The sequence below is a fragment of the Desmodus rotundus genome, chromosome 7 (assembly GCF_022682495.2).
Source record: "Desmodus rotundus isolate HL8 chromosome 7, HLdesRot8A.1, whole genome shotgun sequence".
In the NCBI taxonomy this organism is placed as follows: Eukaryota; Metazoa; Chordata; class Mammalia; order Chiroptera; family Phyllostomidae; genus Desmodus; species Desmodus rotundus.
This window is the reverse complement of record NC_071393.1, coordinates 33,590,282-33,616,500: the sequence shown is the minus strand read 5'-3', so window position 1 is coordinate 33,616,500 and position 26,219 is coordinate 33,590,282. Positions and strand designations below refer to the sequence as shown.

Below are 26,219 nucleotides of genomic sequence, written 5' to 3'. Positions count from 1 at the left end.
GTACACACACATGTGTACTATTGTCTGTGTACAGTTATGTAGATCACATGTAAGTTTTTTATTCATAAATGCTTCAAGGACAAGTATACCATATTTTTGTACACAACCTTATGTTTCCACATATTAGATGCTCAGTAAATCTTTGCTGAACAAATGAAATAGAGCTGATGAAAATACTCTTTTCTGGATTAAATGTGTGGATCAAAATTAGTAGAGCTCTTTGCTCTCAGGTAGTGGGGATGTGGTACCATTGTGAATTATATTTAGAATATGTTTATAGAGGACTTAATATATTTATGTGCCAGGCGCAGTACTAAACACTTTCTCATTTTAAACCACCAACAGCCCAATAAGGTAAGTACAATTATTATCATTATTTTAGGGATGAGGTAACCAAAGCTCTGAAGTCAATGTCTTGATTACAGCTAGGAAAGGAGGGATCTGGGATGGGCCCCATCTTCCAGAGCTAATGCACTTAGCTGCTACCCTGACTGCTTCCTGAAATGTCAGTGCTGTTCTTTGTGGTCTCCTCTCTTAGGATGAGGAAGAGGAAGGCAGGCCAGGAGGAAATTCCCTTCCCTGGTCATCGGAAAATCTTTCTGGTAGAAGAGGAGAAGATAAAGGGGTTACTTTCTTGCCTGCAGTAGACAATGAAGATGGTCAAAGATAAGGATCACTTTCTGCTATATCTACCTGAGTTTGTCCTTTTCCTTTTGGTCTTAGAGTATGTTAAAAACTTGGTGAAGATCTAAGAACCCCGGGCCTCATGTTTCCCTCTAGGTGCCTAAGGTCTGAGCATATGTATATGTATATGTGTATGTGCATGTATGTGTATGTGTTGTGCATATGTATGTGTATGTGTATTTGTACGTATTTGTACGTATGGTATATACTATATGTAGGCATGGGGTGTGTTTGTGGGGGGTGGTGTATGCATGTGTGGGTGTATCTGTCTGTATGTATATCTCCAGCCTTCAAGCTCCATGCAAGGACCTCTTTCTACAAAGCCTCCCATGACCATACCTGGGCAGCACTGAGAGCAGTCTGCCGAGTGCCAGCACTCTTGTGCCTTGGCTATGTGACTGCACTTCCCAGCCCATGCAGGTGACTGATGTCTGTGCCTGTTTCATTTTGAAAGAATGTCTTGTAATAGCTTTCTTTACATTTGCAACTGATTTGAATGCATACTGAGTGTGTAGATGAACGAATGGTGTTCATTCTACCACTGCCTGCACCAGCCTTAGGGAGGGGCTCGTTTCTTACCAGTGTACACTCTGCACACCAGGAAGCATTGTGCTGGCAGAGACGTTTTCCCCTTCCTTTCAGATTGTGGACGTGTTGGGCTAGACACCCAGCTGCCATTGTCAGGAGATCCTTTCTTCCAAGGTTCTAAAATGTTTCTCATGGTGCCTGCGTTCATGTCCCCTTGTCTGCTGGCTTCTTCTTGGGTCTGTGTGGAGAAGGAAAATGTTGAGAAGTTGCTCTTCCCTGTGTTTAATGTGTTCCACTACTGGTGTGTCCCCTGTGCTCAAGTTCAAGGCAGTTACCCTCCTGCTGGGTTTTGTTGCTGAGCACAGCAGGTAGGCCTTGTTTCAAATTCACTTGCACCATTATCAGTTAGCATCATAAGGGCTACTGATTCACTCTGTCTAGACCCAGGTGCCACTTGATAGGGAATGTTAGGTTGGCCTTGGTGGGTTCTGGACATTTCAAAGCTCATCCTCATCAGTTTTATCCAACGAGAGGCTTACTCATGATTGACAGTCACAGAGCACTCATAATCTTTCACACTAATGGGAAATATGTACCAAATACCAACTCCAGCCTCCCATCCCCTCCCCCCCAAAAATCATGGTGATTTGGCTCTGGACAATAATAGCAATAATCACAATTGCAGCTCTCAGTAATCTTAATAAAAGTGCAAGCATTGAGCACTTACTATTTACAGGCATACCCAAAGTTGAGCTGTCTTTAAAAGCAACCTTCAGAATATCTAACATTTTGTCCATTTTGTGGATGGGGAAACTGAAGTTTGAAGAGGTTAATCACTTGCCCAACCAAAGTCATAACTAGTAAGTAGCAGAGCCCAGACTCAAACTCTGTCTAAAGCAGACACAAAGCTTGTGCTGCAAACCACTACCTACTGCCTCCCTCTGGGATGAATTATGTGAAGTTTTATGAATGGAGGTGGAAAGTAAGGGAAAGATCTCCAACTTGCCATTATATATTTTTTGTTGCTACTGTTAAGATGATGAATCACTGAGTGGGGGGATGATGATTTAGATTAAAACATTCTCTATAAGTTCACTTTTATTAATCAATTATACATTTATTGAGCTCTACTGGGGGTGGGGAAACACTGTACTAAGTGTTTTATAGAAAACAAAAATAAATCATTCATTCAATAAATCTGAGAGATGAGGAGTCAGATACAGACTCTAGAACAAAAGACAGGGAGTGAAATGTTGGGGGTGTGGGTAGAGGAGCTAAGAAATAAAGCACAGATCTGATTTAGAAAAAAACCTAACTTACTTTCTGATTATTAAAAACTTTTTTCACAGATAATATCTCTTTGATCTTTGAAGAACCTTGTGAAGTACACAGGGCCAGTAGCATGTCTACTATTCTATGGGAAATGAAGGCACAGAGATTTTAGGTCTTGACCTTGGCCACATAGGCAACAAATGGCAAAGCCAGATATGAAGAGTCTGACTTCAAGCCCAACTCTTCTAGAGTCGCTGGCATTAGAGCCAAGCTATGGGCTGGATTTGGAACTTTCCAGGCTCTCCTCTCCTTGGAGACCCACTCCTACTCAATGCTTGGCTACTCCAGAACTTCTTTTCCAGTTTGTAGGAAAATCCAGGACCCTAATGTTCAGGAAGTATGGGGTCCGTTCTTTTCAGGGTCAGCTTCCCTCTCATTCACAGTCACAGTTTCCTTACATGGGGCTAAGTGCCCATTAAGTAACCTCTCTGCTCTCTAGGCCATCTGGCGTGACTCAGTCAAATCAACTTCCTTAAAGTGCAGCTCTGGTCCTGGCCTTCCCTTGCCCCAAAACTTTCTTTTTTAAAAAATATATATTTTATTGATCATGTTATTACAGTTGTCCCAATTTTTTCCCTTTGTCCCCTTGATCCAGTACCCCCCATTTCTCCCAGCCATTACTACCCTTAGTTCATGTCCATGGGTCATGCATGTAACTTCTTTGGCTTCTCCATTTCCTATACTATTCTGCACATCTCCCTGTCTATTTTGTACCTACCATTTATGCTTCTTATTCCCTGCACCTTTTTCCCCATTCTCCCCCTCCCCCTTCCCAGCTGATAACCATCCAAATGATCTCCATATCTATGATTCTGTTCCTGTTCTGCTTGTTTGCTTAGTTTGTTTTTTAGATTCAATTGTTGATAGTTGTGAATTTATTGCCATTTTAATGTTCATAGTTTGGATCTTCTTCTTTTTCTTATACAGTTCCCTTTGACATTTCATATAATAATGGCTTGATGAGGATGAACTCCTTTAGCTTTACCTTGTTTGGGAAGCACTTTATTTGCCCTTCCATTCTAAATGATAGCTTTGCTGGGTAGAGTAATCTAGGTTTAGGTCCTTACTTTTCATCACTTTGACTACTTCTTGCCAGTCCCTTCCAGCCTGAAAAGTTTTTTTTCAGAAATCAGTTGACAGTCTTATGGCAACTCCTTTGTAGATAATTATATGCTTTTCTCTTGCTGCTTTTAAGATTCTCTTTTTATATTTAACCTTTGGCATTTTAATTATGATGTTTCTTGGTGTGGTCCTCTTTGGGTCCATCTTGTTTGGGACTCTCTGTGCTTCCTGGACTTGTATGTCTATTTCCTTCACTAAATTAGGGAAGTTTTCTTGTATTTTTTTTTCAAATAAGTTTTCAATTTCCTGCTCTTTCTCTTCTCCTTCTAGCACCCCTGTAATTTGAATGTTGGTATGTTTGGAGTTGTCCCAGAAGCTCCTTAGTCTATCCTCTTTTTTTAGATCCTTTTTCCTTCTTGCTATTATGAGTGAATATTTTTTTCTTCTTTATATTCCAAATCATTGATTTGATTCTGAGCTTCATCCACTCCACTGTTATTTCACTTAGTGTAACCTTTATTTCTTCCTGGGTCTTTTTTATGCTGTTGCAGTATCCAGTGATTTCTTTGAGCATCCTGATAACCAGTGTTTTGAACTCTGTATCTGATAGGTTGCTTATCTCCATTTCATTTAGTTCTTCTTCTGGAACTTTGTTCTGTTCTTTCATTAGGGCCATATTTCTTTGTCTTCTCATTTTGGCAGCCTCCCTGTGTTTGTTTCTGTGTATTAGGTACAGCTGCTTTGATTCCCTATCTTAGTAGCATGACCTATTGTAAGAAAAGGACACCAGTAACTTGGATGGGGTGGAGCCTTAAGTAATTGCCAGGGCAAGGCATCCTGTGTGAAACAGGTTGATGGACTCTCAGGTGTGGTATTGCTGCTCTGTAGTTCTGTGTGGGGGACGGCTTGGAGAGGGGACAATGTCTCTGCCTGGACTCTGGAGTTTTATCCAGGAGGTAGCTATCCCCTGGCACTCGCTGTGATACCAGACACTTCAGATTCTCCCCATATGCCACTGGTGCCCTTCAAGCTGCTGCCCCACTGCTGGGCCCCAGAAGGAGTGAATCTGTGTAAGTCCTAAGACTGTTGTGGGCCCTTTAAGAGGGGCCTCCTGATAATCCTACAGTTTCTTCTGCTGCCCCAACCCCCACTGTTTTTTTTTAAATATATTTATTGATTATGCTATTACAATTGTCCCATTTCCCCCTCTCACTCCACTCCATCCTGCCCACCCCCTCCCTCCCACATTCCCCCACTGTAGTTCATGTCCATGGATCATACTTATAAGTTCTTTGGCTTCTACATTTCCTACACTATTCTTACCCTCACCCTGTCTATTTTCCATCTATCATTTATGCTACTTATTCTCTGTACCTTTCCCCCTCTCTCCCCCTCCCACTCCCCTGTTGATAACCCTCCATGTGATCTCCATTTCTGTGGTTCTGTTCCTGTTCTAGTTGTTTGGTTAGTTTGCTTTTGTTTTTGTTTTAGGTGTGGTTGTTAATAACTGTGAGTTTGATGTCATTTTTACTGTTCATATTTTTTTGTCTTTTTTCTTAGATAAGTCCCTTTAACATTTCATATAATAAGGGATTGGTGATGATGAACTTCTTTAACTTGACCTTATCTGAGAAGCACTTTATCTTCCCTTCCATTCTAAATGATAGCTTTGCTGGATAGAGCAATCTTGGATGTAGGTCCTTGCCTTTCATGACTTGGAATACTTCTTTCCAGCCCCTTCTTGCCTGTAAGGTCTCTTTGGAGAAATCAGCTGACAGTCTTATGGGAACTCCTTTGTAGGTAACTGTGTTCTTTTCTCTTGCTGCTTGTAAGATTCTCTCCTTCTGTTTCATCTTGGGTAATGTAATTATGATGTGCCTTGGTGTGTTCCTCCTTGGGTCCAGCTGCTTTGGGACTCTCTGAGCTTCCTGGACTTCCTGTAAGTCTATTTCCTTTGCCAGACTGGGGAAGTTCTCCTTCATTATTTGTTCAAATAAGTTTTCCATTTTTTGTTTTTCCTCTTCTCCTTCTGGCATCCCTATAATTCGGATGTTGGAATGTTTCAAGATGTCCTGGAGGTTCCTAAGCCTCTCCTCATTTTTCTGAATTCTTGTTTCTTCATTCTTTTCTGGTTGGGTGTTTCTTTCTTCCTTCTGGTCCACAGTGTTGATTTGAGTCCCAGTTTCCTTCGCCTCACTATTGGTTCCCTGTACATTTTCCTTTGTCTCTCTTAGCATAGCCTTCATTTTTTCATCCAGTTTTCCACCAAATTCAACCAATTCTGTGAGCTTCTTGATTACCAGTATTTTGAACTGTGCATCTGATAGGTTGGCTATCTGTTCGCTGCTTAGTTGAATTAGTTCTGTCATTTGGGCCATTTTATTCTTTGTCTTGGTGCTTCTGTTACTTAAAGGGGTGGAGCTTTAGGTGTTCCCCAGGGTGGGGTACCGCTGGTTGCCGCGCTGTGATGCTGTGCTGTGACGCTGTACGTGGGGGAGGGGCCGAGAGAGAGAGTAATGGCGCCCGCTGCACTCTCTGCCGGATTTCAGTCACTCCCTCTGCTCCCCACAATCAAATTGGGCCCCTCTGGTGCTGGTCCCCGAGTGGGTGGGCTTGTGTATGCCCTAGGCCCCTGTGGGTCTCTCCAACAACCTCTCCTGTGAGGCTGGGAGTTCCTCCTGCTGCCGCCCCAACCACCACGGGTGTTTTCACTCAGAGGTTTGAGGCTTTATTTCCTCGTGCTGGAGCCCTGGGTTGTGCGGTCTGCTTTGCTCCCCGCCATTTGTCCAGTTTATCTATGCGTGAATGTGGGGCCGCAGGGTGCTACCCGCTGCTCTGCTTGCCCTGTTCTCTGCCACTCTGAGTCCGGCCCTCTCGGTTTATCTGTGTGTGACTGTAGGGCCACAGGGTCTGCTAGTGGTCAGACTGCCTGCCCCGTTCGTCCCACACTCCGCAAGTCTTGGTCCCACCATGGCAATGTGAGTCCTCTGTGCCCCGGCTGCCCGTCTCCGCCCCTCCGACTGGTCTGGATGAATGTTTATTTTTTATCTCCTTGGTGTCGGACTTCCTTGTCGTTCGATTTTCTGTCAGTTCTGGTTGTGCGAGGAGGCGCAGTGTGTCTACCTATGCTGCCATCTTGGTTCTCTCCAACCCCCACTGGTTTTTACAGCCAGAAGTTATAGGGACTTACCTTCCTGGTGCTGGAGCCCTGGGATGGGTGGTCTGGTATGGAGCTGGGATCCCTTGCTCCCAGGTATCCCTCCCCATTTTTATCCACTACACATGGGTATAGGACCACCCATTCCATATCTTCATGTCTGTGTGCCTCTTCGTGACTCTCTACATCTCCACCCCTCCTACCCATCGGGATGAGTGTGGCTTCTTAATTCCTTGGTTGTCGGACTTCCATACAGCTCAATTTTCTGATGACTCTGGGTGATACTTGTTTTATAGTGTACTTGTAATTTTTGTTGTGGTTGTGCAAGGAGGTAGGCCTTGTTTACCTACACCTCCGTCTTGTGCCCAAAAACTTTCAATGGTTCTTTATTATCTGGAGGATAAAGTCCAAGCTCCTTAACCTTGATATTCAAAGCTCTCTAGAATCTGACCCCAACACTTATCTCTGGGCCCCTCAGACACAACGTGCTCCTTACAAGTTGGTTTAGTCACTGTGCTTGGGACACCAGTTGCTTTTCTCAGCACATACCTGTAAGGTCTGCTTCTTATCCAGCACATGCTACAGGGCCCATGATGTGGCAAACATCTTCCAAGAATCTTGCTCCCACTGCCCCAGCCCAGGGATACCTTTCTGCCTCAGTTTTTTCAACACTTCTTCTGCACTTGACTACAAAGGCTGCCTTGCTTTGTCGAAGCTGCTTCATTACTATTGTACACCAAGAGCTCTCCAGTGTGTTGCTTTACTTTTACTTTTCACACAAGGGTATTTTTACTTTTCCAGTTACCTTCTGGAGGGAAGATAGCATAGCTGAGTGTTCTGACAGTGCAGCACAGAGCTGAATGTGCCCCAGTGTGTGGGGTCTCTGGTACAGTGCTACGGAGTTGCTGGGATCTGGGAGGTCTGTCTGGGCCCCACCAGCATCTCAGCCCCTTGGCAGAGGCATAGCACTTGCAGCCTTTCCCCTCCTGGTAGCTGGAGCTTGGCTCTCATGGTTATATACCCCCTTCACCAAAGTCCCTAGGGAGCTGGGTGTTGAGTGCAGGCTCAGCACTGCCTAGCTAAGGAAGCTACAGACTTCCCCAAGGTCTCCTTGAGACTGTACAAGGGCAAGATAAAGCCTTCAGCCCCTGGACTTCCAACCTACAGCCTCACATGGCTCTGCCTGTGGTTTCAGTGACATCTCCTGGCAATGGCAAAGGAAAGGTGGTGGGGCTTTGACAAGCTGGGTGTGAGTTCTGCTCTGTTCTGTGGTCCGTGACAAACACGGAAGCCCAGGGTAGATGCTGGAGAGGGTACCCTCTGCCTTCCTGAGCCCCTCAGTAGCTTAAAATAGTGGTCCCTCCAGGGTCCTTCCTTCTGAGGGAGAGCCCTCCTCTCACCCGGGGCCTGGGATCTGGCCAACAGCCAGAGAGCCTGGTGTGTGTGTGTGTGTGTGTGTGTGTGTGTGTGTGTGTGTGTGTGTGTGTTGGAGAGGAGCAGACACTCAGAGGTGAGTACTGTGGCAGAAGCTGTGGTGGCAGCGAGGGAGGAGGTGAGTGTTGAGGTTAGGTTGTGGCTGGGAGAAGAGTGTGGTCACAGTCCCAGGTCAGCTTTGAGCAGCAGCCTAGCTCATGCTTTCCTGGCAGCCAGAGCACCTGGGCCATTGATGAGAGGTCTGGAGAGACTACAAGGGACCTGGGGAGGCCCAGCAATCAGTGAGCACTGGAACCTGAGGTGTTAGCGGCCTCACTATGTAGGGGAGGGGACAGGCTCAGGGTGCTCAGTGGCATGCCAAGTTCTTGGAGCTATCATTGAGAAAGTGGGATTCTTTACTGTGTTTTTAAAAATTATTGACTAGATTTTTTAATTGATAAAGCAATTCAGTGTCTTAGTTTAAAATGTGAACAGTAGAAAACACTTTAGAATAAGAAGCAAGTTTTCCTCCTATCCCTGATTACAGTTCCAAAACACCCTCTCCAGGAGGCAGCCAGTAGGAGGAGTTCCTAAACTCTGCTCCTCACAGAACCTGGTGCCAGTCTGTCCCTAAGTCATGGCCGTCAGTGCTCATGGAGCTGGGTGTCAGGGAAGAGGTGGAAATGGACCATGCATGTGTTCTTAGACAATCCCCGGAGCTTGCTCAGCTTGGTTGACACCAGTACAATAAGACCATCATTTTGCATTGTGAAAAGGACCACTTATTTTGTTATGGACCTTCATTTTATAATATCTAGCTTTCCTGTTGCCTTAACAGCCCATCCCCTCCCTCACCCCTTGGAGAACTGAGGGGCTAGTCCTGGGTTTCCCTGAGAGGAATGCACACACCTCACCTTCTCTGGCCAGGACTTAAAAAGAAAAAAAAAAAGAAGACAGAGTCTTGCTTTGTGATAATGGTGGCTGAGACCTTGAAAAAGCTGATATACTTGGATATGTGCAGTGACCATGAACAGGACAGACATAGTGAGGTCACATGTGGGTGGGATGGAGCCAGGCCAGGGGATGAGAAGGGGTGTGGGCTCTGTGTCTGGGACCTAGCAGCTCTCTGGGTTGGGCCTTACTTCTCTATTGATTGCTAACATCAGAGCATTTCCCCTGTTTGGCTTTGACTTGGGTAGAGCTGGAGATTCTCTGTGCACCATCATTCATGAGTCTTTAGTAACAAATTTCTGGCTTCAAATGGTTAAATTCTGAGTGCGTCTCCCCTCCCCCATCACACAGGTCCACTCCCCATTCTGTTCTCCAGGCTGCATAGCTCAGCTTTTTTTTAAGTCTCTTAATAGAAGGTTGTAGTGCACACCCCCTCACTCCAGGGCATGGACAGGCTGCTCTTGGATAGCCCCTCTCCTCCCAGATCTGCACCTGGACAGATCCTCAGCAGGGAGGGAGGGTTGAGTTTATCTAGAGATAATTAAAATGTAGTCCTTAAAAGCAATTTCTCTCCACACCTTTCTCCCCTGCTCACTCTCTATTTTTTCTGCAACATCCCTACAAGGTTTTTCTGCTGTAAATGTGTTACAAACAGTTACTGCACTGGGCTCTTTTATTTCAAAACCTCAGCTCACATGGGTTGGCTCCCTGAGGGCCCAATATGATGGCCTCCTGTAAATGCCAGGGACAGTTTCAGCACCCGGAACCAGTCTTGCCCTTCACATCTGACCCTCTGGTCCTCTTTCTATTTCCACCTGCTCTCTGTAACTGATGATTAACTCCATCTTCTCACCACTAACCACCTCCTTTGCAGCAGGAAGGAGATATGGATGCTGCAGCCTCCTTACCTTGTGTGTGAAAGATGCTGGGTCCAGTATGAGGCTCATGGAGGTAATCAGCTATAGATGTAGAGCCTTATCCTGGACTTGGGGGGAGAAAGAGAGAGAGAAAAAAAAAAGAGAGAGAGAGAGGGAGAGGAGGAAGAGAGGATGTTGACTGGACAAAAACACAGCAGATACATAGAGAAGATTCTCTCAGCTTTCCAGCCTTATGGGTGCCCTGCCACTTCTGAAACTCACCACACTGCACCCCACCAGAGGCCTCTGGGTCTTCTCCATGTCTTTCTTCTGTCTGGGACCTCCTTCTCCCCACATACCATGTCCCCTTCAAAGAACTTGGTCAGCTCACATCAAACACTTCATCCTCAGGGCCACCTTCCCTTCCTGTTTCCAGAGATGCCCCTGCCGCACACTCTGTAGCGTCCTGTGCTTTTCCTGCATTAGCTATCATTATGGCATCAGCTACCTGGAAATGGGAGGAATATCTTCTCCCTTGACTGTAAGCTCCAAAGGGCAGGGGTTGAATTCCAGGGCCTGAATGCTGCCTAATACACTGTAGACATTCAGTAAACAATATCTGTTGAATAAATAAAGTATAAATCATGTAGCGGCAGTACATCTATTTATGTGCCTTGGCCAGTCCAGGTTAAAGGAAAAATACTTCACTTATCTGCAAAGTAATGCTGCACCCATTGTCTCATTTGATCCCCTTAGCACCCTGGAAGGTAGACAGTGGGACTGCCATATCCCTCTGTCACAGAAGAGGAAATGGAACCCACCAGAGGTTAAGAGATGGGCCTGGGTTCACTGCTTTCCACCTCCAATCTGACTTTTCTCCCATGCTAGGCTAAGTCTGAGGAAGGAAGGAGTGACTTCTTCAGGGAAAGCTTTTGGGAGGGTGCTGACTTGGAGCAGTGTTGTGGAGGTGAAAAGGCTGTGGATTAATATTAGTGAGAGGTGTGGAGGCCGTCTTATTGGGAGAAGATGTGGATACAGTCCAGGGTGCCTGTGTGCACAGGCTGAGGGAGCCTTGAATGCAGATGGAGAGAGGAAAGCAAGGATGTTCAAATTTATTGAATGCATTGCACCTAAATCCTCTTGCAACAGATTTTCAAGGCCGGCTTTGTCACCCACCGTTGACAGTTGTGAAAATGATGCTCTTGGCGGTTAAGTAACCAGCTTCAGGACACATAGTGGCAGCTGGGATTGGAAACAGGGATGCCTGCTCTGGCCCCTGGTGAGGGAAGATTGTTTAGTGGTAGGTTAAGGGCTTCAGTCTGAAATCTACATGGGCAGTGGTTTAGAGGGCAGAAAAAAGACTGGGGATTCCTTATGTGTCGAGATTGGGAACAACTATTCCTAGTCACGTGTCCTGTGTGCCAGCAGATACTTGCAGTAGCTGTGCTTCTTGAATATCTTCCTCTAATGTCAGGCCTGGCTGGGCCCACTACTGCTCTTCAGTTTATCCTGGAGCATCAGAGCCTCGACCACCATCCTGGTCCAACTCCCAGGCTGATGCCAAGCACCCACTAACCTGCCATGTTAACTCATCACAAACTCCTGGGAGCATCTCCTGGTGCTGAATGCTAAAGGCTAAAGGACATCTGGACTGATCGTTTTGGCAAAGGACACCCCAGACTCATATTTCTCTTATTGCTCTCTGACCCTGATTTGCCAAAATGTGCAGATGGGCCTAAGACCTATTTGCATTTTACTTGTCTTCTTTTTCAACATTGTGATAATCATTATAATCACATTCCAACATTCTCTCAAGTGCCAGCTATGTGCCAGGTTCTGGGATATATAGAGAGAGCCAGTGTAGAGTAGTGGGTGAACATGGGCCCTGAAGCTGAGTGCCCCTGGCAAGTCTCCTTCAGCCTCCACCTTTGGGCGCCACACCTGCAGGTGGGGAGAGTGAGTCTCTGCCTCACAGGGTTCATCTGAGGAGCAATGAGTCTGAAATAGTACTTTACATGTATTAAGTAAATACTTATCATAAAATATGGTTCCTGGAATTTCAAAGCTTAAGAGAATCTTAGAGATCATCTAGTCTAATTCCCCCATTTTACAGAATGAAGCTGAAGCTCAGGAACGTGACTCCCAGAGCTAGTGAACACCCAGGTCTCAGTGCCCAGGACAGAGGCTGAATCCTGTTATTGAACTACATGTTGCTGGGGAGATGAGACCCTTACATATGCTCTGTAACTGCGTCAGGCCACAAAGGTTGATTCTCCCTTAAGGAGGCCACAGATCCTGGGAGCCCTGTCCAAACAGTGTCCTCAGTTGCAAAGTGGCCCCACTCCACTGCCCTAGCCACCCCACCTCCTGGCATGCTCTGCCCAAGCTGCTGGCTTCTGCTGGGAGTTTCCCCCAGCCAGGAGTCAGAACAGCAGAGAAGCCCACACCCATTTGTCTTCAGGGCCTGGAGCATCATGAGGTGTATTCAAGACCGTGTTGCCCACAGCTGAGAGAGAAAACTCCTGGGGGTTAATTACTCTTGCAGTAATTAATCTGGCTGCCCCTCTGATTTCCTCTGTCTGCCAAACACCATGTGGTGGACGTCAGCCTCCTCTCTGAGCCACCCTGGAAGATTACGATTAATGCTATCATAGCCCTAAGAAGAGGAGAGAGAGACCAGTGGAGGGACTGTTGACTAGCCAGGAGAGGAAAAGCCATTTAGCACAACTGGGCCAGGAAGTTCAGACAATGTGTTCACTGCCTGAGCACCATAAACTATTGGCAGGTGATGCCTGTTTGTGTGTATCATGCAGGGCTAGTCAGAATCACCAAACATTAATCAAGCCTGTGCTCAGTATAGGCACCCTGTATAGGTAATCAGTACAGCAAGTGTTTTACATGCTGAAGATACATGCTGAAGGAAGTGTTTCCCTGCACCCCCAGGAGCTTGCAGTCTGCTTATAGAGAGCAGGCATAAATAAGTGCAAAGTTATTAAATAACCATTTACTCATTCATTCATTCACTCATGCACACATTCAGCTATGTTTATTGATAGATGCATTGCACCAGGCACTACTATTCCAGATGGTGGAAGTGTAGCAGTGAATGATAAGAAGAAGGCTCTGCCCTTGTGGAGCTGGTACTCGAAATACCAGCTCAGAACTGGGGTCAGAGACACTTAGAGACATTAGAGGATCCAGCTTGAAGAAGCTGATCAAACTTCAAATTCTGAAAAAATGGATATTAGGTTCCCCTTGTGGAGGAAGTGGAGATGTCTGATTTTTGGTGTTTGGTTGAGGTATCCTGGGCAGGTAAATGGTAAAGCAGCCTAGTGTTCCACGGTGTGTCCTTCAAGCGCTCACAGGGCGGTGTGCAGTCAGATGCTGCCACCGCTGCACAGTGAGGGCTGGGATCTCAGAGGAGTGCTTGTACCCATGGGAGATTGGACGTGGATTGTAACGTCCTTTTTGCCAAGGGCTTTGAATGTAAGTCGTGAGTAAACACACTGACAGAGCCTTTTCCACATACATTACCTGATTGGATTCTTTCATCATTTCAACAGATATTTTTGAGTGCCTACTATGTGCCAGCCTGTGCTAGGAACTGGAAACGCAGGTGGGAAGTTCCAACATGTTCCCTACTCTCCTGGTGCTCACCACCCCATGAGGTAGGCATTGATATTCCAGTGTTGCCAATGAGGAAACGGGCCTGATGGGAGTATATCCTGAATAAGATCCACAGCCAGTTCCAACCTGCCTTCTATCCATGTTGGGCCCCACCTTGACACTCATTACGATGGGTATGGCTATCTTATGGTGTCAAAACAGTGTCCTCAGTTGCACAGAAATGTTCTGTTTTTAGACTATCCACCTACTGAGTTATCTCAAATACAGGATTGAGGCCCAGCTCTGTTTAGGTGGCAACTATCAGGGAGCCATATTTGAGTACCCATTTTGGGCTTAAATTCTGCCAGTATTACCATATTTAATTCTAATCAAAGAAGGAGCATGGAATTTGTGATTACAATATAATTAGACGCTCTTGAATTTGAGCCCAGCACCATGCAACTTGCAGCAAATGGATAAGTTACTGAACCTCTCTGAGCCTCAGCTTCCACATTTGTGGAACGTGGCATGCAACACTATCTTACAGGGTTAATAAAATGTTCATGCATAGTGACTACTTACCAAAGGCTTAGCGCAAGCAGCACAGGACAAGCATCTTATCATTGTTCCTCATAACAGTTTTTGAGGATAATTTTATCACGCCCATATTACAAATGAGGACGTCAGGGTTTGGAGAAGCTGACTAACTTGCCCCAGGTATACAGCTAGTAAATGGCAGTTCAGGACTCACACTCACATTTTAACTATGACCATCAGCCTAAGCCCCAATCACAGAAAAAAAAAGGCAGTAAATGTTTGCATTCTTCCTCTTCTCAACATACTTATATGATTTCCCTTTGCCCAGATTTATAGCATTATGTCTGCTTAGGTTGTTTGTTTTAACCACTGAGAATATATAAAATGTATAAACCAAACTGGGGATTTATTTTATATTTGTGTAAATTCAGAAGATGCCTTTTGACACCATCTATTCATTTAATCATTCAGCCAATATTAATTGAGCACCTACCATGTGCCTATTAGTGCGCTAGGTGCTTGCCAGAGCTTTGCACCTTAACTGTCAGTTCTGTGGGGAGACAGGCAGCATCGTCATAAGCAGGACATGTGTCCTAATGAGGAACGTTTCATGTGGGGTGGCAGCAGTGTGGCGCGAGATCACAGACAGTTTAGAGAAGAAGTACAGTCGAGCCATGGAAAAGCCGTGTCCAGGCCATGGCGGGATGAGACTGCATTCTGTGCACAAACAGAAGTGGCATTCTGAGGAAGTTGGGGGTTGAGCTCTCCTGGGGTGAGCAGGGGACTGGGTGGCAGTGACAGGAGATCAGGAGCCAGATCCTGGGAGGGAGGGAGGAATTTGCCCTTGATCCCTGATGCAATGGAATGTGTCATTATCAAGTTCACACTTTGGTAAGAATCCTGCCTGCTATGAGGAGAGCTACTGGAGAGGGAAAAGCTAGAGGGAGGGAGACCAAGAAGGCTGCTATGGCTAAGGTCAGCCACTATTATCTGCCATTATTGCTGACAAACGTTTGGGTTGGAGAGGGTCAATGGCAATGGAGAGAAGGTTATGGCGTTGAAGTGGCAGAGCTTATCAGGACTTGGTGACTGATACGATGTGGGGGGTGTGGGGAAGGAGAAATCTAGGGTAACTTTCTGGCTTGGGTGACCAGTGGACTGCAGTGCTGAGGAGGATATAAGAGAAGCAGCTAGTGGGAGGGAGGAGAGGATGCCTTTCTTTAGCATGAGGATTGTTTCAAGTGCTATGGGACATCCAGGTGGAGATTTAAGGAGGCAGCTAAATGCAAGTGTTCTGGGCTTAAGGATCCAATTTAGAAGCTACACTGTGCAGATGCTAATAAACCATGGGTGGCAGTAAAATTCCCAGAGAGGAATAACATGAGTAGGAAAAGGGCATATCTCCAGGATAATTTTTTTTTAATTAAAATACTCTCAGTTGATAAAGGCACTGTTAGGTGCTAAGGCCAGACTCATCTAAACATTAAAGTGGAAATAGACTTCACATTTATTTGTGGTTTTTTTGATAAAGAATCTGAGAGTTTTATCTTTCTCCTCTCATATGCCAAATTTTGCACTCTTGAGCATTACAAACATATAACATGATGGTTCTTTTTATTCCTGGAACATTGAGTGGGGGGGGGCAGGAGGGATGTCATTAAACAAACACTTGGGAGGAGATTATTTCTCATCATTATGCCCAAGCTCACAGCTCTGAAGCCAAGGGCAGCCCTGGACCTCAGCCGATGTTGTCCTTACATGTGGTCTCCAAGATCAGCCAGGCTTCAGGGCCATGAAAGACAAAAGTCAGGCCTGCAGGAACTGAGTAGCTCTGTCATCATATAAAATCTGTAATACCCAGGCTAATCTGACACCTATTTAGCAGCCTGCAAAATTATAATGTAGCATGCAGATCAGGCATCAGTGGAAGGCATTTGATATAAATGATTGTATTTAATATTACTTTTATATAGACTAACCAGATTTTTACAGTTCTTTCCTCTTTGAGAGTTATTCATTTACCCACTCTACAAGCATTTATTGAGACTTAAATACATGCCGTGCTCTCTTCTGGGCCCTGAGGAGACAGACAAGATTTCTGCCCCCTTCCCCTCCTCAGCCAAGCTTGCACTGTAGTGCACAGTCCCTGAACAATGGACTTTATCCGTAATGAGTAAGGATGTAAAGCTTCTCTTGACACTGTTTGCTGTCATTATGTCCCTTCACCAATACCCATGAATTAAAGGACACAGGTTCCAGGCCTCCAACAGCATTGTTGTCTTTGCCTTTTATTTTCCTCTGTCTCCCTATAGGAGGCATTGCTTGAGGCCTTCCATTCATTGAGCAAATATGGACTGTGCACCTATTTTGTGTATGTAGGCTCTGAGGATACAATAGTAAACTAGAAACAGTTTTTGCCCTTAGAAGCCCACACTCATCTCAGATGTATACACGTAAATACAGCAGTCACAGAGGAAAAAGTGCTGGTATCTGAGCTGCTATAGGCTGATGTGATGGCACATAAGAGAGGCACCTGATTCTGGCAAGTGGCAGGGGGTAGAGAGAGGAGCCCCTTCAGGCAGAGGGAGTGTGGCAAGCACAGGAAGCCACAATCTACTGGGCATGGCTGGAACATTGAGTGTGTGGGGGGAGGTGAGAAGATGTGATTAAACCATACAGAAAAGTGAACATTATCATAAGAATCCAGCGCAATGAGTTTCCACAAACTGAACATGCTTATTTAACCAGCATCCAGAGTAAGGGTGCTCCCAGCACCCGCAGAGGACCCCACACATCCCCTTCTAGTTGCTACCCATCCCCAAGGGTAACTACTAACTAGACTTTGAACAGCACAGAATGGTTTTGTGTCTGTTTCGGTACTGTGTATGGATAGAATCATACTTTATACATTCTTTTGTGCCTGGTTTCTTTTGCTCAATGTAATGTTTAAGAGATTCATCCTTACTCATTTTCATTTCCATACAACATTCCATTGTGTGAACATATACTGTATTTCTTCATTTTGCTGCTAGCAATCTGGGTAGCTTCCAGTTTGGAGGAATTCTGAGTGCTGCACTGGGCCTTCTAGTCTGTCTTTGGTGAGCACGTGCATCCTTTTCTAGTGCCTGTGTGCTGGCTATGGATTTGCGGAGCCAGTAGGGTATGTGGAAAGCTCTAGTACACCAGTTTTCCAAAAACAGTTCTACCCATGTATACTCCCACTGACACTATGTGAATTCCAGTTCCTCCACAGCCTTGCCAACACTTGACATTGTCTTTTTTTTAATGTCATTCTGGTGGATGTATACTGGTATTTCATTGTGTTTTAAAATTGCATTTTCCAGAAGCCTAATGTAGCTGAGTGCCTTTTCAAATGTTTCCTGGCCTTTGGATATAGTTATAAGTGAAGTTTCAGTTCTGGTCTTTTGCCCATGTTTCTATTGGATTGTCTGTGAAAGGTGCGAGGGGGCATTGTTAATACTGCTTTCCTAACCAAGGGTGACCCAGGAATAGCATATCCAGGTGCTCACCATCCCCATCCTCACCCCCACGATGGGGCAAAGCTGGCAGCCCACAGACTCTGATCTTGGGGTATAGGAAAGGTCCTAGTGAGGGGACAATGCCTATGCTGCCTTTGGGGGAGGCAGCCCCTCCAAAGCCCTGGCTTTGACATTAGAGGTCCACCTGCCCAGAGAAGGAGAGAGGTTGATGCAGGAAGGATGAGGAAAGGATAGTTTTCAGCAGATGGTAGGAGCACATGTGGGAACCAGCTGATGACCTGGGAATGAGCTTTTACCCATCTGGGTCAGGGAGGAACTGACATCTGAATTGTCCCTCCTTTGGGCCAGGCCCTGAGCATGGCAGCTTCTTCTGCATTGTCTTAGTCCTCAGTTCCTCTTTACAGGACAGGTAGGATTGTGCCATTTTTGCCTGTGAGGAAACTGGGTTGAGTGACCAAGAGAAGCCCTCGTGAAGGCCACCCACTGGTTCATGGAGGAGCTGGGCTGGGACCCAGCCCTGCCCCACACCACTGCACAGGGAGCAGTGCATGCAAGGGTGTCTGGGCATTGGCATAGTCACCTGACCATGCCCCTTGCTGCTCATCCATATCTCCTGTTACTTTGGAGCAGATGAAGTTCTTCATCCTCAATTTGAGCTTTAAAAAAAGTGGAGTCCCATGAATCATTCAACCACAGTACACCACATGTCCCCCTGCTGCCCTTTGACAAGGAGGAAGAAGTTGGAACCTGAGCTTTGGCATAGAGAGGAAGGACAGAGGCCTGGAGCTTGCCTGGAGCTCTCCATTGACACTGCCAGCCATTCTGTGGAGGGTTGTTTGCCCTCCCCATAGACTCAGGGGGTGGGGTGGAGCAGGTGCCTGGGGTCACTGGACTGGATGTTGGCTTCCCAGCAGTGGCATAGGACTCATGTGCTCCTACCTCGCTCTTGCAGAGTGATGTCATGCGCAGACCAGAAGAGGGCTCCATGAGGATTTATAGAAGATGCCCCGAGTCTCCGCACCCTTGGTGCTGCTTCCCGTGTGGCTTGTGATGGTCACCTGCAGTCCCCACGCCCTGAGGATTGGTAAGTGCTGCTCAAACAGCACCCCAGGGACATCCTGGCCATGAGTGACACCCCCTCTCATTACCCCAGGTGTCCACAGGGGACATATGACCCTGTACTATGTCCCCTCCCATTTGGCTGGGCCTGGGTGGTGGGGCTGATGCAGCTGACAGGTCACAGCTCTAATATGGTCAACCTGCCTAGCCCACACTGTGATGAGAATAAAGATGCTGATAAGTCCCCATTACAGCCTGTGACCAACAGCCTAGCACATGAAAGGGACAGCTGTTAGGTGAGGAAGAGGGTAGGAATGGCCATGGGGATTCCAAGTACAGGGCTAGAGATCAGAGAATAGAGGGGATCTCTTCTTTCTCTGGTCAAGCCAAGAAGTCTTCCTAAAGGGTGTGCTTTGGATGAAGCCAGAGTCCTTTGGGTGACTCTGGCCCACTGCTTGGCAGGGCCCTTGACTTGGTATCTGGTTGCCCTGGCCTGGTTCCAGAGAGGGAGATCCAGGTCACTTTGGTGACATGTGTCCCCGCTGCTTTCTTCCTCGTCCTACTTGCTGTGGGACAGTGCTACTCCTTGCCTCATCAGCACTCCCAATCCTGGAGGGAGGGAAGGAGGCCTAGCTCCACGTGAATCCAGGAATGCCTAGGGAATCAAGTGCTTCTTCCCCCCCACCCCAACCCAACCCGAACTGAGCAAGGCTGGTAACTGCAGGCCAAGGCACTACTGACCTGAGTCTTGAGGACATGGTTTCAGCCACAGGGGCAGGAGATGTTTCATTCCAGCAGACACCATGTTGGGATCTGATGGCCTGGGATAGATGTGGGGTGTGGGGTTTGTGGGAGCTGGGGGCATCTGTGTATATATGGGGAAATGGGGTCAATGTGGACAGACTGGTGGGACACAGCCGTTAGTCATCCTGGCAGATGGGTTGTATTTCACATGAAGGCCTGTCCAACAGCAAGCCCCCCAGGGCAATGCTAGGGAAGAGCCCCAGAGGGACCCAGATACCAGGCAGGCTATCCAGACAGGTACCTACCTGAGGAAGGCAGGAACTAATACTATTATAAACAAGACAGGATCCTGGATTCTGAACTTATCCTGAGAGGGTTAGAGGCTGATTTAGAACGAAGATGTCATGACACTGAGTCTCAGGAAATTGGCTTAAAGCCCCAGATCAGGAGGGCTGGTCCTGAGGTCTCAGAAGTTGGAATAATGGCAGTAGGCAGAGGCAAGCCAAGAGCTGAGGCTCTGGCTAGGGCCAGCCAACCATTATAGTCTGTGAGCTGCTCCAGGGTGCCCTCTTGGTACATCGTTCCACTCGTGGGCAGAGGCAGTGGGTGGGAATCAGAACTGTGGCCAGATGATTCAGTTCTCCTGCTCAGCCTGTCCTGGGCTCACCACGCTGCATGCTTAAAAAAGAGGAACTGAAAACAAAATCTTCCCTCCCTCTTCCCCATTCCTTTCTACAGAAACTTCAAAATCTAATTTAATTATGCTTAACAGCAATGCAAAATGGTTCATACCCTTAAGATGCTTAATTTATAAGACGCCTACAGTTATTCAGCAATTGCTGCAAGGTTTTCTCCCCTGTAAATGAGCAAGTAAAGTGGTAACCCATCAATTTCCATTTGTCGCTAATGGGAAAGGGAAGTGGATGGAGCCAGAATTGACAGTGCCTGAGGGCCTTGGCTCCCCTGGCACTTGTTCTCCTGGAGGGAAGCAGAAAGTGGAGCTGACAAGTTCCTTTCTTGCCGGCTACGTGGACAACAGGGGGCCTCAAGGGAACCTCATACTCTCAAACTCATGTGTGGAGCATTGTTTGTCCAGCTCTGTCAAGACTACTGGAACTTAGTTTTGGTTCATGCCAGGCCACGTCCGACTGATTTCCAGCTAGGAGCCTTTCTGGCTGGCAAGGTGAAACTGGGCCTAATCTTCTGCAGCGGCCACCTTCCAACCTCCAGCCTTAGAACAGATGTAGATGACTACGAGACTGAGGCTGCACAAAGGGACCAGGAATCTCTGAGAAGTTGCCCACCTGCTCCATCCTCAGTGCCGCTGCTCCCCTGGTGACAATATGGATGTTTGTAGCTGTCCAAGTTACCCTGCTTTGGGACTGCTGTGTTTCATTGAAGTGAGGCACAGGCCAGAGATATAGCCAAATTGTCTATTACAGTGTCTGGTGTTTAACAAGTAAATGAGGTTTTGTGTGAGAGAAAGGGATTTTATTGATGACCGTGAGGCTGCCCCCGTAGACTCCCCAGACTCTCACACATGTGTCAGCCTCTTCAGTCATTGGTTTTCTGAAAATGTCTTTTGATTTTGCTTTTGTCCCTCTGAGTCCTCTGAGAGATGAGTTTGGGAGCTGCAAGTTAATAAATGCTCAGAGAAGACCCCACCCCATCTCTACAGCCCTCCAAGACTTACAGGGATCATTGTAACACCTTAGAGCAAAAAAGAATTCTAAGGATTCCATTTTCCAATCTGCTTATTTCACAGATGAGTAAGGTGGCCCAAAGTGGGCAGTGATTTGACCCAGGTAACACAGCAAGGAGGTAGCCAATCTGGTGGCCATCAGCACTGGACCCCGTCAGTTTCCTTGACTCCTTGCTGCCTACCAATGGGTTCCCTTAGCCGCTAGGGAAGCAGAGCCTCTTCACCAATATGTGAAGGTCATTGTCTTTTGTAATTTCCTCCCATCCTGTCTCTGACTTTAGTATACGTTACCCTTGCCCCAAATACTTTATGTATTCAGTATTTGTCAGTCAAATGAATGCTGGGTTTTTCAGCTGCCTCCTGTCTCAGATACACCAGGGAGGTTTCCTCCAGGTTTACCCATCTGCCATGTGTGCCTGGGGAGCTCTTCCTCCCATTCTATCTTCTCCGTCTGAAAAACTTCTCTTCCTTTATCACCACCATCATTGGCTTCAGTAGCTCTTCCTCTGCAAAGATCTTCCCTCATATCACAGTATCTTTCTCGGGGAGAAATCATATTTTTCCTTTCTCCCATCTCCCATGTTTCAGCACTCACTGGATTGTGCTGTAATTGTGATGGTACTGTATTTTCCTAACAGACTCTGAATGGCATAGAGGAGCAGCCACCTGACATGGTGCCCAGTGCAGCAAGGGCATTGCACAAACTCAGTGAATGTAATGGTGGAAGAACTCACGGGCTTTGAAAGACCTGGTTCCCCAAGAACATGTTTGATATTGTTGGTGTAAAGTACTTTCTCTGGTCTTACTAACATGCTAACAGGTAGATCTACTGAAGGAAATAGAAGAGAAAGAAGAAGAAACAACAGAAAGAAAAAATGTCCATCAATCTGTCTTAAAAGAGGGAATGGAAGTGGGCTGAAGATCCTTATTGGATTCTAATGCAAATTTTGGCTATAATCTGAAGACGATGATTCCACTTTTCATTCAGCACTTCACTCAATGAGTATTTTTTGAGGGACAAGCCCTGAGGGTATGGTACCAAACAACAGTAGTTACCATGGTAACTCCCACTGGGAAAGGCCTTAGGCTCTCTCAGGTACTGTGCTAGGTATTTCACATGTTTCAGGCACTCTTCATGCCACACATGAAGAAATGGAAGCTGGAAGACTTTCAATAACTCGTCCAAGGCCACCACACAAATACTGAAGTTTGAACCTGTCTCCAAAGCTGCTCTGCTTTGCTCTGTGGCAGCTAGTACACCCCTGGAGACATTTGGGATAGTCCACTAATCCCAGCAGTCACATTAAATATACAGGGTTCTACCTGGTAAAGGGATTAAAAAATGTAGTCATTATTGCTAGTCTTTTGCTTTTCTTTGATTATTCTACCTACAAATAATTTCCTAAGGGGACAAAGTCCGCCTGACTGATGAGGACACTGAGGCCTGGAGTTTGTGAGCCTCAGTCCTGGCAGAGCAGAGCCCTGCTTGCAAGGGTGGCATGACATACACCAGTGGCTCCTGCAGCAGTTGCATCTCTTTCTTGTTCAAGTTTTCCCTGTGTGGTGAGAGAAGCAGCAAGAACTTGGATTTACTTAACACTCTGCCTTGCTAGGACCCACAAGTACTTTACAGCTACCGTTTTTTACTTAGTTGCTTAGAGACAATGCTAAACATAGAACATTTAACTGTTGTAAAGATAACAATAATAAGAGAATTGGGGGACAAGAGGAAAAACAATAACCACTGGTTTCTTATCCTATTCTGCTATGCATTACATATATCTGACATACCAAAATCCAAATATATCAGCTGAATTCTGTGCTTTGCAGACAATTTACTGTGAGGTCTTTGAGTAGTGGCCCCCTTTTAATAACGTTACCACATGATGCAGTTTATGAAATTTTTATTGGCATGTACGTTTTCATATCTTTTTCAAACAGACACACCCATATGGGCAATCAATTGGTCTTTCATAATAGTAACAAATGTACATTGATGACTTTCATGTGTCATCTAGAGAGGGAATATAGAAAGATTCCTGGAACACAAATTTCTCCCCTGGTACACACCTTAGGGATTCTGTGTTTGTCTTATTGTGTCTGTGCTCCTGTGTCTAGCATGGTGCTTGCCCGTAGCAGGTGCTTCATAAGTTTTGCTAGATGAATTACCTAGAGGCAAGCTATGAGTCTTTAGCTGACCTTTCAGTTGTCAAATTTCTCTTCCCCTAGATATTGGTCAGTGCTCAGAAATGCCAACCAATTTTATTTAACAGTAAGTGTAAAGAATATGCAATTAGGAGAGTAAATATTTTGCCAGAAAAAAAAGTCCTTGTGTATATCTGCATGCGCGCCTCACAAGGCTGTCTCTCCTCTCTTCCTTGCCCTGTCCTCGCCCCTCACCCCCATCCTCAGGGAGAGGAGAGGCTTCGCTGCAGTTAGAGAGGCATCCAGGCAGTGTGCTATATGGAGTCACTCAGCCCACATTGTCACCATCTAACTTCAGCTATGGCTTGGTCTTCCCAGAGCACCACACAGGATGATTTCAAGACATTTATCTTCTCTCTCTCAACTTTTCCATATGTGAACTACAGCCTTAGAACATCGTCTCTTTTGCCTAGAATTGAGGAATGAATTAGGCCTAGACACTCCATTTGACCTATTAGAAAACCTGGGGCCCCAATAAGGACAAGAGAATTGGCAAACACCCCTTTGGTAGTGCCAGGACTCCTGACTCCCAACTGCCTGGACATACTCATGTCACACATGTTCTTAACACACATGTTAATTTAATTTTCCCAACAACCTGTAAGGCACAGCATATGGAAGAGGAACCTGAGGTCCACAGATTTTGTGACTTGCCAGTGTTCATATGGAGGGAAGTGGTAGCCTCAAAGCGAAGAGAGGAGAAGGCATCTGTCAGATAGGGGCACGGGGTGAACGACTAGAGTCAGAAGGCAGCCCTGACAGTGGAGTCCTCAATAGCCTGTTGGTTGTATATCCTTGATGGATGAGGACTCACAGCTACCAGGGCCAGTGTGTCAGAACCCAAGACCTCACAAAATCAAGCCAAGCTAAAGAGAACAGGCAAGAAATGGTGGTGGATATTATATTTTCCTAAACATATCATGACTGATCTCTGGGGAGAAACTGGGAAAGGTAGTGGCTGTGGTATCAGACATGAAGGGACGGGGCTGCTGTTTCCTAACTAAAAGTCCTAATTTTTTCAAATAATTTTGGTCTGCGGCTGCCTGTGTTCACTTGTGCTGCAGTGGCCTGGTTTCCCCAGGCTCTCACTTTGCCTGCCCTGCGTGAGATGGTCTGACAGGATCTGCTGCTGCTCAGCGAAGCCCTGCCTGGCAGAGGTGCACATGGGGTTAGAAGAGCAGCCATGGTGACATTTCATCAGAATTTCAAGAACTTGTCTTCAGGTCTGTGTTTACAGAGTCTTGGGAGCGGAGTGAGCCATTAACAAGCTCTGAAGAGATTTTTGTTTGATGTGAAAGAATGTTTACCAGACAAAGGGAATGGGCTCTTTTGGACACTGAGGTCCCCACAGCTGAGGTAACTGACCACAGATAGGGTGGGCAGGGATTTCCGCATCAAATGCAGGGTGGACCTGTTACCTGTAAGACCCCTTTCAACCTGAGATTCTGTGACAGCACATTCCTGTCTATGAGAAGAGCCTCTGGTCCGTTTTCATACTCTCATAGGGAGGCATTTGTTATCATTGTGTCCTCATTAACAACCACTGCTAAGAGCCTGGAATGGAAGCAGCCGTCTGCCTAATTTAAGCCGTGACCCCATTTTGCCCCAGTTGCTTGGGGAAGCCAGATAAAGACATGAAGCCCTACTTATCCTTTTTGTTCCCCTGTCATAGGTCTGCCGGGGTGCGTCCTTTCTCCCCATGGCCTCTGATGGGGAGCTGGGGGAGCACAGGTGGTAACGGAGGTCCCAGCGTGCGTGAGCCTGAGTGGGGAGGGGCTCGGATGTGCAGCAAGAGTCCGTGTGCCCCACATACCCACACAGCTCAGCTGCAGGCAAGACAGTGGTCTTACGTAGCTCTCATTTGTCTGGGTGGGCAGGTGCATGTTCTAATTAGGAAGGCTGGGCCCCGTCTGCTGGGGGTGCTGGGTGGCAGAAGACTGCAGACAGCTGTTAGGCTACCCAGTGGCTCCTCTGTATCTATTTGGTGTGTGTTTCTTCTCATTGAGCTGAGTGATGGGGCCCAGTTGGCTCGTGGGCTGGGTTGGCAAAGCACGTGAAGCCCACACCAACGGGTATGTGCGGAGGGAACAGAACCCAGACCAGTCAGGCGCAGTGCATGCAGGCTCAGTGTGTACATGTCTGGGGAGGCAGGCAGTGCGTGGGGCTCTCTCCAGTTGAAACTCTCTGTCAGCACCACCCCCTCAGGAGAGGTCTGCCATTCTGAGACTGTGCCCCAGGGTAGACATTAGCCACCACTCTGTCAGCTCCTCTCACTCCCTGGGCTTCTGCTGAGGAAACCCACGTGAGTGGACGTGAGTGCCCATCTGGGGCAGCCCATAAGAAGGTCCCACATGTGTCTACCTCTCTCTTGATCTCTTCCGCACTGACTCACCCAGGTGTCTTACATGGTTCTTCAAAGCCGATAGGGGTCTGGAGGGCAGGGGATAAATGGAACCAGATGTGTCATGGAGAGCGCTAGGGTTGGCTCTGGAAAGCTCCGGCATGGTAGAGGTTGATGCCAGAGCATGGACTCTAGCAATACTCCCTGGGCCTGAATCTGAGATCCGCCCTTTACTAGTTGTATGACCTTAGGCAAGACCTTATTTTTAGTTTATCTATGACATGGGGTAACAGTAATACCTACCTCATGTTTTTAGGAGACTTTAATAAGTCACTACATAGAAAGCACTTAGAATAGTGTTGGGCACGTAGGAAGTGCTGGGAAAGTGACATCTGTTATTATGAAGAGCCCCACTGGGACACCCTGTCTCAATCTCTTAGCCTTCCCTTGCCTGGAGCACACTTCTCCATTCCTCTACCAAATGATGTCTCTTTCCTTTTTCTTTCTTTTTCTTTTTTTAGATTTTATTTATTTATTTTTA

General features: G+C 46.6%; 1 protein-coding gene across 1 annotated transcript in view; it reads left to right on the top strand.

Annotated features, from left to right (window-relative positions):
• Positions 1 to 26,219, top strand: part of GRIK4 (glutamate ionotropic receptor kainate type subunit 4) — a 493,806-nt gene that overhangs the window by 172,699 nt on the left and 294,888 nt on the right. Inside the window, exons 2-3 of the mRNA XM_053929106.1 lie at positions 13,548 to 13,652; positions 18,580 to 18,711. Of these exons, the coding sequence (XP_053785081.1) occupies positions 18,630 to 18,711 (82 nt within the window). The 5' untranslated portion in view covers positions 13,548 to 13,652; positions 18,580 to 18,629. The remainder of the gene's footprint in view (positions 1 to 13,547; positions 13,653 to 18,579; positions 18,712 to 26,219) is intronic.